The sequence below is a fragment of the Oncorhynchus mykiss genome, chromosome 15 (assembly GCF_057628025.1).
Source record: "Oncorhynchus mykiss isolate SJ-2025 chromosome 15, ASM5762802v1, whole genome shotgun sequence".
In the NCBI taxonomy this organism is placed as follows: Eukaryota; Metazoa; Chordata; class Actinopteri; order Salmoniformes; family Salmonidae; genus Oncorhynchus; species Oncorhynchus mykiss.
In genome coordinates this window covers 31456893-31474557 of record NC_143036.1, presented here as the reverse complement: position 1 = coordinate 31474557, position 17665 = coordinate 31456893, and the positions used below count along the sequence as shown (strand labels likewise).

At 44.7% G+C, this 17665-nt stretch overlaps 1 protein-coding gene across 2 annotated transcripts in view; it reads right to left on the bottom strand.

Annotated features, from left to right (window-relative positions):
- Positions 1-17665, bottom strand: part of ube3c (ubiquitin protein ligase E3C) — a 48041-nt gene that overhangs the window by 18932 nt on the left and 11444 nt on the right. For both annotated transcript variants that reach the window (XM_021563041.3, XM_090199910.1), the window contains exons 12-19: positions 15364-15450; positions 14902-15065; positions 13523-13749; positions 10974-11078; positions 10367-10454; positions 8757-8854; positions 8013-8145; positions 2383-2630 (exon numbers count right to left, since the gene is read on the bottom strand). In XM_021563041.3, the coding sequence (XP_021418716.3) occupies positions 2383-2630; positions 8013-8145; positions 8757-8854; positions 10367-10454; positions 10974-11078; positions 13523-13749; positions 14902-15065; positions 15364-15450 (1150 nt within the window). The remainder of the gene's footprint in view (positions 1-2382; positions 2631-8012; positions 8146-8756; positions 8855-10366; positions 10455-10973; positions 11079-13522; positions 13750-14901; positions 15066-15363; positions 15451-17665) is intronic.

The window sequence follows — 17665 nt, the reverse complement described above, 5'->3', positions numbered from 1 at the left end:
TTGTACCATCCAAACAGCTGTGAAATATCTTTACCATAACCAAAAATATTGTATTTTCAGCTGTTTGAAGCTGGTGTACAAAACCGAAAGTAAGACGCAAAAAACGGAACCCAAGAACGGGAAGCTTAGAAATAGCGCACAAAAGAACAGATCTACCGCTTCTTAGTAAATGCTTTCAATGAGAATGACAGTTCCATAACACACATTTCTATGTGAATTTGGTCGGGTCGCCCCAAAAAGTTACATACTGCAGCTTTCAATTGGTCAGTTCCTGCTGCAAGTTTTTTAGCAACACATCCCATTCTTCCATTGTCTATGATGATTTTTCAACGCCGATACCGATTATTGGAGGAATAAATAAAAAAGCCGATACCGATTAAATCGGCCGATTTTTATTTATTTATTTGTAATAATGACAATTACAACAATACTGAATGAACACTTATTTTAACTTAATATAATACATAAATAAACATCTATTTAGTGTCAAATAAATAATGAAACATGTTCAATTTGGTTTAAATAATGCAAAAACAAAGTGTTGGAGAAGAAAGTAAAAGTGCAATATGTGCCGTGTAAAAAAGCTAACGTTTGAGTTCCTTGCACCGAACATGAGAACATATGAAAGTTGGTGGTTCCTTTTAACACGAGACTTCAATATTCCAAGGTAAGAGGTTTTAGGTTGTAGTTAATATAGTAATTATAGGACTATTTCGCTCGAAACCATTTGTATTTCATATACCTTTGACTATTGGATGTTCTTATAGGCACTTTAGTATTGCCAGTGTAACAGTATAGCTTTCGTCCCTCTCCTCACTCCTACCTGCGCTTGAACCAGGAACACATCTACAACAGCCACACTCGAAGCAGCATTACCCATGCAGAGCAAGGGGAATAACTTCTCCAAGTCTCAGAGCGAGTGACGTTTGAAACGCTATTAGCGCGCACCCCGCTAACTAGCTAGCCATTTCACATCGGTTACACCAGCCATTAGGCTGATAGGCTTGAAGTCATAAACAGAGCTGTGCTTGCGAAGAGCTGCTGGCAAAACGCACGAAAGTGCTGTTTGAATGAATGCTTACGAGCCTGCTGCTGCCTACCACCACTCAGTCAGACTGCTCTATCAAATCATAGACTTAGTTATAACATAATAACACATAGAAATACGAGCCTTTGGTCGAATCCAGAAACTATCATTTCTAAAAACAAAACGTTTATTATTTCAGTGAAATACGGAACCGTTCGGTATTTTATCTAACGGGTGGCATCCCTAAGTCTAAATATTCCTGTTACATTGTACAACCTTCAATGTTATGTAATAATTATGTAAAATTCTGGCAAATTAGTTTGCAATGAGCCAGGCTGCCCAAACTGTTGTATATACCCTGACTCTGCGTGCAATGATCGCAAGAGAAGTGACACAATTTCACCTGGTTAATATTGCCTGCTAACCTGGATTTCTTTTAGCTAAATATGCAGGTTTAAAAATATATATGTCTGTGTATTGATTTTAAGAAAGGCATTGGTGTTTATGGTTAGGTACAGTTGTGCAACGATTGTGATTTTTTCGCAAATGCGCTTTTGTTAAATCATCCCCCATCGATTATATGCAACGCAGGACACGCTAGATAAACTAGTAATATCATCAACCATGTGTAGTTAACTAGTGATTATGATTGATTGATTGTTTTTTAAAAGTTTAATGCTAGCTAGCAACTTGCCTTGGCTTCTACTGCATTCGCGTAACAGGCAGGCTCTTCGTGGAGTGCAATGAGAGGCAGGTGGTTAGAGCGTTGGACTAACTGTAAGGTTGCAAGATTGAATCCCCCGAGCTGACAAGGTAAAAATCTGTCGTTCTGCCCCTGAACAAGGCAGTTAACCCACCGTTCCTAGGCCGTCATTGAAAATAAGAATGTGTTCTTAACTGACTTGATTAGTTAAATAAAGTGTGTAAAAAAAAGATATATATTTTTTAAATCGGCAAAATCAGTGTGCAAAAATACTGATTTCCGATTGTTAAGAAAACTTGAAATGACCCCCAATTAATCGGCCATTCCAATTAATCGATCGACCTCTAATTGACATTGTCCCCACTCTACACTGTATTGGCTACACAAGAACACTGATCACACACATTGATTTCTGTTGACTTTAACAGAGACCTGGAATCAGAGCAGTCTGTCTGTCAGCTAAGACAGCTCTCCCGTGGGCCTGGGTGGTCCAGTGGTCAGTGGCGCCCGGCTACAGCACGTTTTCCTGTGTTGGTGTGGGTTTGAATCCAACCCACTGCCTTTGTGACACACTATACATCTATCTTTCCTCTGTCGTCTCTCCTCTATTATATAAAAATATGCAATAAAATGTTTCTATTTAAAACTTTACCTTCCCCAGTATCCGTCCCAGGAAGTAGTAGTGTCTGGCGAAGGAGTCCCCCACTAGCATCTGGGCGGTGGGGCTAGGATAAAGCAGGCCCTCGTTGGTGGTCTTGAAAAAGCCCTGGTTGGGGTTGAAGCCCGACTTGAGCAGCTCGTTGAGGAACTCGCGGAAGATGCCCCCGCCGTCGATGCCCGCCTCGTCCAGGCCGTGGGCGTTGAGTAGGTGCACCCGGACACGTTTCTTCAGGTCCGGCTCTGGATACACGGGACACGAAGGGAAATCAAGTTAGTAGAGAAAATATACACTGAGTGTTTAAAACAAGACAAAGACAGCCCAGATGAATCCAGGTGAAAGTTTTGATCCCTTATTGATGTCCTCTATTTAATCCACTACAATTATTGTAGGTGAAGGGGAGGAGACAGATTAAATGATTTTTAAACCTTGAGCCAATCCAGACATGGATTATGTATGTGTGCCATTCAGAGGGTGAATGGGCAAGACAAAACATTTAAGTGCCTTTGAACGGGGTATGGTAGTAGGTGCCATGCGCACCGGTTTGAGTATGTCAAGAACTGCAACGCCGCTGGGTTTTTCACGCTCAACAGTTTCCCGTGTGTCCCCAGAATGGTCCACCACCCAAAGGACATCCAGACAACTTGACAACTGTGGGAAGCACTGGATTCAACATGGACCAGCATCGCTGTGGAACGCTTAACACCTTGTAGAGTCAATGCCCCAACAAATTTAGGCTATTCTGAGATCAAAAGGGGTGCAACTCAATATTAGGAAGGTGTTCTTAATGTTTTGTACACTCAGTGTACATGCATGTAATAATTAAAATGTAATTTACAATAAAATCTACATTATGTGTAGGAATAGGGAAAATACACGACATTACCAAAAGTATGTGGACACCTGCTAGCCGAACATCTCATTCCAAAATCATGGCAATTAATATGGAGTTGGTCACCACTTTGCTGCTATAACAGCCTCCACTCTTCTCCACTCTAGTGAGGTCGGGCACTGATGTTGGGACGATTAGGCCTGGCTTGCAGTCGGCATTGAAATTCATCCAAAAGGTGTTGGAAGGGGTTGAGGTCAGGGCTCTGTGCAGGTCAGTAAAGTTATTCCACACCTAGGGCACAGAGGGCCTCCCGAGTGGCGCAGCTTTCTAAGGCACTGCATCGCAGTGCTTGAGGCGTCACTACAGACCTGGGTTCAACCCCATGCTGTGTCACAACCGGCAGTGAGCGGGAAATCCACGAGGTGGCACACATGGGTCTCCCGTCGTCTGGGTTAGGGGAGGGTTTGGCCCGGCCGGGATTACCTTGTCCCATCGCGCTCTAGCACCTGTAAGTTGACTTTGGTTGACAGCTGGACGGTGTTTCCTCCGACACAACGGTGCGGCTGGCTTACGGTTTAAGTGAGCAGTGTCAAGAAGCAGTGCGGCTTGGCAGGGTAGTGTTTCAGAAGATGCATGGCTCTCGAACTTCGCCTCTCCTGAGTCCATAGGGGAGTTGCAGCGATGGGACAAGAATGTAACTACCAATTGGGTAGGAAAAGAGGTCTTGACAAACCATTTCTGAATGGACCTCGCTTTGTGCACAGGGGTATTGTCATTGAGTTGGGGTGGGCGTTCTGTTTTGTTCTATGTTTGTATTTCTATGTGTTTGGCCTGGTTATGGTTCCCAATCAGAGGCAATTGTTGTCTCTGATTGAGTTTACTTGATAGCTACCTACACAAATAGCTAGCTAGAACAAAGTGTTAATAAGATAAATTCATTTAAAAAGATTAAAGGCAATACAAATAAGTTCTCCAGTAGGCATCTACTGAGGGAGCTAAGAGCTGTGTTGTCAGCCATTTCCCAGCAACTTCAGTAAAAAGGCAGATCCCCAGCAGGACTTAGACAGCATAGACACGTTGCCAAACTTGGGGGCGACTGTAGGCACTGAGGTACAACCAGGCAGCCTGGTTTCGCCCTTGAGTTGTGGGTAGTTGTTTCCTGTCTCTGTCTCTGTACCAGACAGGACTGCTTCGTTTGTTCCGTTTTGTTATTTTGTTCTAGTGTTCAGTGTAATTAAAAGATCATGAACACCTACCATGCTGCACCTTGGTCCTCTCCTTCTTCCACCAACGACAACCGTTACAGAACTACCCACCACCAAAGGACCAAGCAGCGTGGTAAGGAGAAGCAGGGCTATAAGGAGGAATGGACATGGGAGGACATTCTGGACGGCAAGAGATCCTGGCTGGAAGGGATCGCCTCCCATGGGAACAGGTGGAGGCAGCCAGGAGAGTGGAGGCTGCAGGAAAAGGGAGCCAGCGATTTGAGGGAACACGGCTGGCAAGGAAGCCCGAGAGGCAGCCCCAAAAGTTTCTTGGGGGGTGGCACACGGGGAGATTGGCGGAGTCAGGTAGGAGACCTGAGCCAACTCCCCGTGCTTACCGGGTGGGGCGTCGTACTGGTCAGGCACCGGGTTATGCGGTGGAGCGCACTGTGTCTCCAGTGCACGTTCACAGCCCGGTACATTACTTCGCAGCTCCTCGAATCGGCCGGGCTAGAGTGGGCATCGAGCCAGGAGGGATGAAGCCGGCTCAGCGCATCTGGTCTCCAGTGCGTCTCCTCAACCCGGGTTATCCTGCGCCAGCTCTGCGCACTGTGTCTCCAGTGCGTCTGCACAGCCCAGTGCGTCCTGTACCTACGCCCTACACGTGCAGGGCCAAAGTCACCATCCAGCTAGGACGGGTTGTGCAGGCCCTTAGTTCGAGACCTCCAGTGCGCCTCCACGGCCCGGTCTATCCTGTGCCTCCTCCGAGGACCAGGCTGTCTTAGTTCCTTTTTTTAGGTCTCTATTTTAGGTTGGTCAAGGTGTGAGTTGGGGTGGGCATTTTATGTTTTGTTCTATGTTTGTATTTCTATTTGTTTGGCCTGGTATGGTTCCCAATCAGAGGCAGCTGTCAATCGTTGTCTCTGATTGAGAACCATACTTTGTTTTCTGTCTCTGTCTCTGTACCAGACAGGACTGTTTAGTTTGTTCCGTTTTGTTATTTTTGTTCTAGTGTTCAGTGTAATTAAAATGTCATGTACACGTACCACGCTGCACCTTGGTCCTCTCCTTCTTCCACCAACGACAACCGTTACAGGTATTGTCATGCTGAAACAGGAAAGGGTCTTCCCCAAACTGTTGCCACAAAGTTGGAAGCACAGAATTGTCTAGAATGACATTGTATGCTGTAGCGGTAAGATTTCCCATCAATGGAACTAAGGGGTCTAGCCCGAACCATGAAAAACAGCCCCAGACCATTATTCTACCTCCAACAAACTTTACCGTTGGCACTATGCATTGGGGTAGCGTTCTCCTGGCATTCTCCAAACCCAGATTTGTCCGTTGGACTGCACGGTGAAAGCCAATGTTTGTCAATGGAGATTGCATGGCTGTGTGCTCGATTTTATACACCTTCAGCAACAGGTGTGGCTGAAATAGCCAAATCCACTCTATTGAAGGGGTGTCCACATACTTTTGTATATATAGTGTATCTATTTTAGAGTTTATATTTCTCCCCATTTCCACATGTCAAGAGGCATGATTTCTTTGACCTGAGGAATAATCAAATCAAACCGTATGAAAGAGGTCACGTTTCAGAATAATGAATGTATGGTGATAAATCAGAGCAGCTATAACTTATAAAGACACATGAATGATATAGATCACCTTTCCAGCCCCTCGAAGGCAGGGCCACCTACTACTACTACAGTTTTTAATCACGTGACCCAACAAAAGTGCTCTTCGAAATTCAAACACAAAAAGAGGTGACTTAAAATAATTGATTTCCCCGCTTTTATGTGAGCCATTAGAATAACCACGATCACAATTATGCTTTAGTGAAATCCAATACTTCAGAGACCGATGGGAACGCTAACCTTCATTTCTAATGGGATCTGCAACCTCGGCTAGAATATCTGGATTTTTATGGACCGCAAACAGAAGACAAATACCGTCTTGGGCTGCGTCTCAATAATATCTCCTTTCCGCTTTTTCCACATTTTGTTACGTTACAGCCTTATTCTAAAATGTATTAAATAAATATAAATCCTCAGCAATCTACACACAATAACCCATAATGACAAAGCAAAAATAGTTTAAGGCAATTTTTCAAATGTAATACAAATAAAAAAACAGAAATACCTTATTTACATAAGTATTCAAACAATTTGCTATGAGATTTGAAATTGAGCTCAGGTGCATCCTGTTTCCATTGATCATCCTTGAGATGTTTCTACAACTTGGAGTCCACATTCAATTGATTGGTCATGATTTGGAAGGACACAAACTTGTCTATATAAGGTCCCCAAGTTGACAGTGCCTGTCAGAGCAAAAACCAAGCCATGAGGTCAAAGGAATTGTCCGTAGAGTTCCCAAGACAGGATTGTGTTGAGGCACAGATCTGGGGAAGGGTACTAAAACATTTCTGCAGCAAATAAGGTCCTCAAGAACACAGTGGCCTCCATCATTCTTAAACGGAAGAAGTTATGAACCACCAAGACTCTTCCTAGAGCTGTCCGCCCGGCCAAACTGAGTAATCGGGGGAGAAGGGCCTTGGTCAGGGAGGTGACCAAGATCCTGATGGTCACTCTGACAGAGCTCTAGAGTTCCTCTGTGGAGATGGGAGCATCTTCCAGAAGGACAACCATCTCTGCAGCACTCCACCAATCAGGCCTTTATGCTAGAGTGGCCAGACGGAAGCCACTTCTCTGTAAAAGGTACATGACAGCTCACTTGGGAGTTTGCCAAAAGGCTCCTAAAGACTCTGACCATGAGAAACAAGATGTTATGGTCTGATGAAATGAAGATTCAACTCTTTGGCCTGAATGCCAAGAGTCACATCTGGAGGAAACCTTGCACCATCCCTTTGGTGAAGCATGGTGGTGGCAGCATCATGCTGTGGAGATGTTTTTCAGCGGCAGGGACTGCGAGACTAGTCAGAATCGAGGCAAAGATGCAGAGAGATCCTTGATGAAAACCTGCTCCAGAGAGCTCAGGACCTCATACTGGGGCGAAGGTTCAACTTCCAACAGGACAACGACCCTAAGCACACAGCCAAGACAACGCAGCAGTGGCTTCAGGATATGTCTCTGAACGTCCTTGAGTGGCTCAGCCAGACCCCGGACTTGAACCCGATCTAACATCTCTGGAGAGACCTGATAATAGCTGTGCAGCAACGCTCCCCATCCAACTTGACAGAGCTTGAGAGGATCTGCAGAGAAGAATGGAAGAAACTCCCCAAATACAGGTGTGCCAAGCTTGTAGTGTCATATCCAAGAAGACTTGAGGCTGTAATTGCTGCCAAAGGTGCTTCAACAAAGTACTGAGTAAAGGGTCTGAATACTTACGCAAATGTGATATTTACATTTTGGATTTTTAATAAATTAGCAAACATTTCTAAAAAATGTTTTTGCTTTATTATTATGGGGCATTGTGTGTAGATTGATAAGGGGGAAAAAAAACTATAATCAATTTTAGAATAAGGCTGTAACCGAACAAAATGTGGCAAAAAGTCAAGGGGTCTGAATACTTTCCGAAGGCACTGTATCCCTCCTCATCGAGCCGTATCCCTCCTCAGCCTAACCACGTACCGTTATCTGGGGAGAGCTTGTCGTAGGCGTCCTCGTAGATGTAGTTCCGTCTGATGGTGACGATGATCCCGTCCAGAAGCGGCCCGTCTCCCTGTACGTCCCGCTTGTCCGCGTAGATCAATCTCTGGAAGATCTTCGCCACAGGGACAGACAGAGATAATATGGCAAGCCAGGTTTTAAAGGACCTCTATTGACTACATGGACTATTTATAATGGATGTAGTCAACCATAAAAGGCTATTTTATTTGAAACGAATTTAACTGAGGTGAAAATAAATATTCAGTCATACATATTACACAAGGGTTTTGGTTATCTAACAAGTACACATTCGCTTTCAAATATATTGGCACCCTTGCACTTTATAATGGAGTGCAATGGAGCAGAATGTTCTGTTTTTTCTTCAAAAAAATTATTGAATGCTATTTTTACCCTGTAGGCACCGGCAACTTACCACAGGTGAGAAATTACACAGTAAATGAGAATCTTCGCCTCCGACCAAATTCATTCGGATTTTGAATAAATTAGTCCGGGCCATTTTTTTATTTTATTTTTTACATCCATTTCATTATTTATTTGTCATTCTTCTTGGTCCTTTGCAGTTGTAAATCAAACAAATACATGTGAAAACACCAAAAGCTCTTTCCATTTCAACTTATTTTAGAAGAAAGTGTGAATCATGCAAGGGTGCCAATATATTTGAACGCATCTGTATGGAGCAATATGCAGAGATGAGATGTAGAGTACCTTGACTCGTTCCTCAAAGGGCACGACGAAGGGCAGCTCGGTCAGAATGGCCAAGTGTCTCTCCTCAGAAACAGACAGCTGTGGAGGCTCCATCCCCACTAGAATAGAATAGAACATGTGTTTGTCCTGTAAGGGAACTTCTTCAACATAAATACAGTACAACAACAATGCTTAAACTGCTCTACAACAGTCAATCTGTCTGTCTTCTACCCATTAATCTATTTATCTATTAATTTATCCATCCCTCCATCAATTAACCCATCTAACCACACTATCCTACCATTCATCGATCTGATCCTCCATCTAGGTATCTATCCATCCGGCTCTAATTCATCCATCCATCACTCTATAAATGCCCAATGCAGCGCCATGAAGGGTTTCCATGACGACATAGTGTGTGGATAGATGCTGAGACAGCACCGTGTGGTAAATGTTTAACCAGCCTGCACGGAGCCCAGGGGTTCCTTTACCAGAACCTAAACCCAAACTCCTTCCCTGCAGTCTCCCAGAAAACCCAGACACTTCTTTATGGAAGAGGTTAAACCCAGATAACACGCAGACCCCATTTTTCCACAGTTAGCCCCTCCATCCTACCTGCCTGCTACCTTACTCCCTCCCCAACTGCTAACCCGCTAGGCCCTCTCCCCACCCAGCTGACTGTTTACAGGCAGCCCGTCACAGAGTGCTCAATCCTGCCTCAACCCCGCTCTCACTAACACACACTTTTAATGAACTCAACGGTGAGCTGCCCGTCCACCTGACTGGCCGTTTCCATTAAGCAGACGTTTGTTTTGTATTCAACTCGGCGTTCGTAACCGTTTAGAACCCAAAACTGCCACAACAGCAGAGTTAAACCACCATTCTCCCCCCCTTCCCCTTCATTGTCCCCGTTCGAGCGCAATTATTCTGCTCAATTAGTCAATCCTATCTGCATTTCAGCCATCAGGTTTCCATCGGTGAGGAGAAATATGGCCCGGGGGTGGTCAATACGTTAGCCATTCATCACCCGAGGGCCTGTCCATTTAAGGAAATGAAAAAAGGGAAGACAAACATACAGCCAGATATGTCTGAGCTCATCAGGACTCTCAGGCTAATTTAATTGATCCTGTATCGGGGCTGGCTGGAGTGGCATTAGGCAGATCATACACGCATTGTTATCCGTTTGTTTTCACACCTGCCTGCTGCCGGAGGCCCTTTGATGCAGCTCTAAATTAAACAACATATGATCTTGGTTGTCTCGCTCTCGGCCCATTGCCATCCCTGGCTCTTAGCTAAGGCATCGGGAGTGAATCGAAGGAAAATAACATACCTGAGATTACACCTGAGCTGACCTAAGAGCTTCATTTACCAGAGATGGCACAGTGTTCCCTGTACCCCAATTATGGTGCGGCAACTAGGGTGTTCCATTGCACTTCTAAAATCTGTGACGACAATAAGTGGTCGGTTCACGCATAGCAGGAACTAGGGTTGTCTCACTAGTTCCAATTATCATAGAGTTAAGTCTGCTTCCTGTTTGTTTGCCATGGAAAAATCGGGTTATCGTGATACTGGTATCGTGAACAAACCTAACTGGGACTACTTTTTCTTGTGGGATCTATATTGTGTCGTACCATCCAGTGTGGACTGCAGGGGCCCGATGCGTCCCATCCTCCGTGTCCTCCACACGTGTCTGGCCGAGGGGACGTACAGCTGGGTCACCTGGAGAGGGAAGAGCAGGGCTCCAGTGACTGTGCTAACAACACCCTACATAGGAAATAACGTGGGTCTAACATAATGGCCTAACAGTATGCCACAGGGACTATGTTTAATGCTCACTTTCCAGTATTTACAGTATGCATGCATTACGGTGTATTGTTGTAGTGTATTTTGTATGCTGGCCTCACAAAATGAATGCCCCATGTACACGGACAATAAAGTGATCGTAATGTATCCATGTACATTTACGCAGATACTCCTCAAAAGGCAGGTCAGTGGCACAGTTCGTGAAAACATTGCGTGCATCTCCGCCGTAGATGTCACAAAGTTGTTTATCAACTATAATTACATGTAATGCCAAGAGCTCGAAGTTGTGTCCCTGACCACTGTATGCAGTCATAACGGAGGATTGATAAAAGCAAGTGTTAGTGAAGCGTTAGAGTAAACCAGATGAATGATTTGTCTGATAACCTCATTAAGGGTAACAATCTAAGGGCTGAGAGCACGGTTACCCACGGTTACCTTATCTGCTCTGATGTTGACCTCTTCAGAGAGCCAATGACCTGCCGGACAGAAGGGACGTCTGATGTCACGAGCCTTCACCATCTTCACCAAGTTAGTGATCACCTGTGAAACGCAGAACAATGAACAATCCAAATAAAAGTCACACACTGGACTCTCAAGAGAACATGCCACTCACTCTCTTCGTAGAATATAAAAACTAATTTTTAAAAATGGCTTAAACGGTTTCGGCTGTAATACATAAGTCAAAGTGAAACAAGATATATGTCATTAAAGATATATGTCATTTTAACCATGTCATTTTCAGGTCCTGTGTGGCTTGGCCAGTGGAGCATGGTACTTGCAACGCCAGGGTTGTGGGTTCGATTCCCCATGGGGGAGCAGTACGAAAAATGTATGCACTCACTACTTTATGTCGTTCTGGATAAGAGCGTCTGCTTAAATGACTTAAAAGTACAAAAAGTTAAAGATACGTGATATACGGACGTCATTTTAAAGCATACATCCTTTCACTTGTTAACAAACAAATGTATTTGCGTGGATGCTCGACAATAAGATGCTTCCTCTTAAAAAAGCAATTTGCGAGCTGAGCCATTAGAGTGGTATTTAAAGATAGTATAAAAGAGAAATGGTGGTGGGGGGGGGGGGGGGGTCGTCCCTCCACGTCCAGCACCAGGGTTAATTATGGGCTAGTCTGTCCAGTCTGCTGACATCAGCCGCGGGACTGAGGGCAAAAGATAAACTGTGGCAAAGACCAGTGTAACTCCGTGTTGTTCTGTGAGATGGGGTCAGGGTTGAGACTTGTTGCGATAGCCATTGTCTTACTGTGCAGTAGAGGGTGAAACAAGAGTGAATATTCATTCCTGTCCTTGTTAATAACAAAAATATGGTCTGTCTTGTACTGTCCTAATCATTTTTCTGTACCGTCCAGTCCAGTCCAGTGAAAAACATGCCATTTTGCATCCCATCCCATGTCTTACTCTGTGCAGCCTTTGGATAGGAATGTTAGATAGAAGTTGATCATCACTTTCGTCAGCTGTGTAGGTCATATTTGTGGAGTTCACAACTTCAGATGATTAGCGGAGAGAAGACTCCACTGTAGCGACTGAACTTGTCACATCTATATTGATCATTTCCAAAATCTTACTCCACAGTCATTACCGGCACTAGCTGGGAGTATTCAGACACATAATTACCATGAAACAATCTTCAATACAATAACCAGGCAACATCGTTTGAATGGAAGGGTTATTTTTAAAAACGCACAGCGTTTTTCCATACAGGACGCAATCAATCTCGGGCCGTCATCAGCAACGACCAGAGTCGGTATTCTCGGTAATAACGGGGAGTGCAAAACGCTGTTCGCGCCGCCGGCGATGGGTTAGGAGAGAGACTTACCCCCGACTCGGAGGAATGAATAAGCATTCCTTAATTAGCACATCGGGTTAAGTGCACGACTTAATGGGCTTTCCCAAACTCTGCGGTGACATCTCTCTCCAAACATGGCCAAGAAGAGAAGTTCCATTAGCAATATTAATATAAGCTTAGTTGATCATTTTCATTCAATTAACTTCTTTCAATTAAATAGATAGCTCGACAATGGGGGTGATAAAAGATGGGCGAAGGACGGCTGATGACTCGAACCAAACATTAGCGTGTTACGGGGTCAGCGGGCGTTAAAGCGACTGTAAATCCAGACCCCCCCCCCCCCCCCCCCCCCCCGTTCAATTTGGAAAATGCATTTCCACTGCTCTCCCACTTCTTTAATGGGTCGTTTTAGCTGACGGGAGGTGTTTGCTCGCCTTGAACTGTTATGAAATTCTTGCCGCATTCGTACCCCGCCACCACCTCTGCTGAAAGAAAGTGTTGCTCACTTTCGAGTCCCTCTCTCAAAGACTCGCAGCCAGAGTCGCTTAATTACTGTTGCAGGGAAAGTAAGTGGGAGAGGAGAAGGATAGAGGGGGGGGGGGGGTGTAAGGACGAGAGTGAGAGTGAGTGAGCGAGGGAGAGAGAAATAATTAACCTAATGTTGTCATCTGCCTCATTTCCTTTCAGTAAACAGCCAATGAACGTCCTCACTCAGCCAAGTCTAGCCACATATACTCGGTTTCTCCTAACTGACCCAATTTGAGTTTCAACGGTTGCTGATAAACATATTTTTGTTATTTACAATTATGTTTGCTATGAGAGCAACAGAAGTCAAAAAAGACCCTTTAAAAGATACATACAACATGCAACCATTTTCAAAATCTGCTACAGGTGCCTCAGAGTGAGGACAGAGGCCAGTTGGGACTCGGGAAGCATTTTGTTTTTTTAGAATGGAATCCCATTTTCCTTATTTGGTATATATTTAGACAGTTGGATATAAAAGGGGAGACTGAGAAGGGAGGAGAGGCAGAACTCCGGACTTTGGCAGGGGACAACATGCAGACTAGAGTCGTGCCGGTGTTACACACTAAAGCCACAGTCACAGTTTCTACATGCTTTGAATCAGATTTGAAGCCATTGTCATGCTAGGGCGATAGGTGCTTGGGGGGGGGGGGGATCACCTTGAAGAGCTGAACCCAGCGTTTCTGCTCGGCCTGGATGCGCTGCTGCACCTCTGTGTTGGTTTTGACCCCCACGCTGCGGAAGGCGGCCATGTACTCCTCGCGGTGCTCCGTCTTGGTCTCGGGGTAGGCCAGCTTGATGATGCCCAGACACGCGTCCCTCAGCAACTGAGACAGGTTCACCAGCTCGGACAATGTGAACGGCATCATGGTGGTATTGCTGTGGCCTGAGAAGGGGGTGGACAGAAGGAATGGACGGTTGTTCACTGTTACTCAGCCATTGAACACAGTACAAGGCAACATTTTCCTATCGCCAACACACCTGCACTGTAAGCGAAATGATCATTTTGCAGCCCAATTTACACTTTTCTTTGACAATTTCCGTGAGGAAGATCTCTAGTTAAACCAGGGATTTAGTAAACAACGTGATACACATGCCACACGCAACGCAAACGCAACGCAATCGTGAGGTACTGTATCAGAGCTCCCGTTATTCAGAAGGTTGCTGTCTTTGCGAGGAGAAAATATCGCCCTACATATCTTACCCACTGAATATCAAGCAAGGTGGAGGATGTTGTGCAGTGTAGTGTAAAGAATGTGTGAAACTATCCATCTGGATACATATAGATTTGTTTCTAGAAGCATTTCAATTCAAAGTAAAACAAAATGTCAGCTTCACACTGATTCAAAACAAGAGGCAGGTGATTTTGAGACTTGGTTTGCGTCCTTAATGGCACCCTACATACTCTGGTCAGAAGTAGTGCATAGGGAATCAGTTGCCATTTTGGATGCCACCTTGGAGACCAGAGTTTGGAGGAAGCAGTGTTTCCTCTATATTCATTTAGCAGCGGCGCGGCGCCACTGGTAAATTGTTGCCGCCACTTCCAAAAATATGATAATTTGGGGGGATTTTAAAATGTAAACCCTAAACGATTAAAACCAGATATAAAGTATGTAGCAAAGATAATGGAGCTTTTTTTTTTTTTTTTTTTAACAAGATAATCTTTGAGAACTGGCCAAACAATCACCAGAATAAAAAGTAGACAGTCAGGAGAATACGTTTTAAATAATTCATAGCATAGGGCCCCCATTGATTTCGTTATAATGTTTGAGTCACTGAGATAGCATAAAAACATGGCATAAGCCATGGCAAAATGTGTAGAATTGCTGAAGTTTTTCACTCTGCCCTATGACTAAATGTGTAGAATAACAGAAAACTCTTTAAAACAGAAAAATGTCGTCTCTGTGGCCAAGATGAGAGCCTCTAAAATGTTAAGTCGGAGACGGTGCTGTTGGACCCACATTCGCCCCCCAACCACGCTAACTTTGCCACCACGGCCCCAAAAAATCCTAGAGGAAACACTGAGGGAGTGGCCTACCATGGCCCTCCATAGGGTAGCCAAAGAACTCGCTGTCGTGCACGGAGATGAGCGAGTGGCTGAAGAGGGAACTGAAGAGATAGAAGAGGGGAATGATGCGATTGGAGTCTTCCAGGGACATGGGAGACCCCCGTGAAATGACCTGCAACAGCGGAACCATGGACCTGGGAGGAGAGTTGAAGAGAGAGACTCACTATATTGACCTGTTTATTTATGTCAATAAAGCACGTTGAAGTGACTTACAGACGCCGAGAACCATTCGAGGACCGTCACTTTGTTCAGGGTCGCATATTTATATCAAGTGTCTCAAAGCAGGAGTTCTGATTTAGGATCAGTTTGCCCTTTTAGACCACAATGAATAAGATTACATGGACAGGGGGAGGAGACCTGATCAAAGATCAGCACTCCTGCTCTGAGATGCTTGATACATACAGCCCCTGACCGACATTCAAATCAACTCACCCCGTGATCATTTTGGTGGTCATGGACTGTATCAGGTGCCAGAGATGTCTCAGGAAACGTGCATTAAACGCTAAACTGTACAGAAGCCTGGAGGGGACAAAATAGAAAGACAGAAAGTAAACAAACATTTACAAAATATCTATAAAGATGCATGTCTCAAAGATATGGGACAAAAGAGTTGACACAATTTGTACGTCTGAACATATACATTGCTCTCTGCCTCGATGCCCTCTAAGTCAGATATCGTTAACATTGCCCAAGTAACCAGAGGGCGCACATAAAGAGGGAAAAATATCAAATAAAAGCTGTTGAACAGCAGCATAGCGTATCCCGCAGGAATTTTCTTTCTTGGCCCTTCCTCTCCCTCTTTAGTCCCCTCTCTCCCTTTTCCGTAACGAAAAAAAGATTAAACGACCCATTAAGCTTTATTTAGGCGAGGCACCTTCCATTAGTAAACTAGTTGCTGGCAAGGAGGAGATCGGCCCAGGATCATAAACAGGCCCTCTGGCTTCCTGGAGGAGCCCCATTTAACTTAATGGCCACGGGGGGACACAATAGAGGGGGGGGCATGGCCCTCACAATGACCCCAGAGCGCAAGCATGCTTCCACACTCTCCCTGAATTACATGATAACACTGAGGAGGGAAGGAGGGAGGGAATGAGCCACTGGCTACGTCCCAATGGCAACCGATTCCCTCGTGTCGGCCTCCTATTGGCCCTGGTCAAAAGTAGTGCACTATGTAGGGAACAGGGTGCCATTTGAGACGCAACCACTGGGCCCTCATCCCGACACCCCGGCCGGCCGGTCTAACTAAACGGCCTATGGCACCTGGGTGTGAAGCTGCTCTTTGTTCAAAGTGTGTGTACCCTCCTTTAAATCGCTCCGGCTAGATTGTGTGTCCTTCACACCGAGGGTTAATGTCAGGTAACATTAATGCGGTAATTAAGCTGAAAACTAAATAAATGCTCCTTGCATATAATGGGCCTCTGTCTAAGGGGCAAAGGTATTGTCACCTATAAGGATGCCTGCCACTTAACAAGCTATTGCCTTCTATTCACATTATGAGAGGTAAAAGATTGACACAACAGAGAGAGGGAGACCGGGAGGTGGATTGAATCTCACGTGAACACACGTTGGTGTCGGCCTCCAATCTCTCAATGTGCGTCCCAAATATCACCCTATTCCCTATGGGCTCTGATCAAAAGTAGTGCACTACAAAGGGAATAGGGTGCCATTTGGGACAAACAATACCTCGGCCAACCATTGCGCAGCAGAGAATATCTGAAAATTAAAATGAGCCTTCAGAGAGGGGGGGGGTGAGTGACACCTCTTACTATGTTTGAGAAATAGTTTCTGCCGTGCCCCTCCCATCTGTCAGTACAAGAGAGGAGGGGAGCCAGGTATAGCATAGTGCTCTGGGCCTTACAGTGCGCAGCCGGGTGTTTGATTGAAATGGGAAACAAAGCACTAAAATGCTGACTGACAGCCTGATATACGGCCTGCTAGAAACCAAAGCTCCATTTCAATCACGGAATGAAGGCACTAATACACAAAGTCACAGGCATCAAAAGGGGTCATGAGTGTGTGTGTGTGTGTGTGTGTGTGTGTGTGTGTGTGTGTGTGTGTCCATAAAAATGACCTTGATGGACAAAACACAGATTATTTTATTTTGACATAATGCAAGAATGTACGTATGTTCGCAGAAAAAGAGAGAACTGGAAAAACAAAAGAGGAAGGGCACGATTCAATCCGTAGCGCTGAAGAGCTGCGCTACAGCGCAATATACATTTTAAGGCAATATTCCCACGTTGGTGGAGAATGCATTCACGGCAAACGCTACATATGTCAGCCCAATCTGAAATGAATCGAATCACGCTAAAGTACGGATTGAATCGAGCTAAAATAGTAATTTGCTTCAAATTCTGCTTTATTTATGTAAAACTAGCTCAGGCCTAATTCATAAGGGCCTGCGAGTCAGTGCCAGTGGCAGAAAGACTTTGTTCTCGTTGCCCGAGTGTCAATATCTCATGTAAACTCCACAATCACAGCAAGCGCACAAAAACAAATGAAGGAAAGAGACTTGCTAACACTTACAATTGTCAGGGACCATCAGTTAATGACAGAGTGCCACCACAGGGGCTAAACAACAATCAAAGTAAAATTACACCAAATACCTAACACTAAACAATTAAAGTGAAATTACACCCATTTAGCCTACCAACCATAAAGACAAAGATTATAGCAACAAAAAACAAAGCTAATCTAAAAAAAATTGTTAAATCTTTTTTTTTTTTTTTTTTTT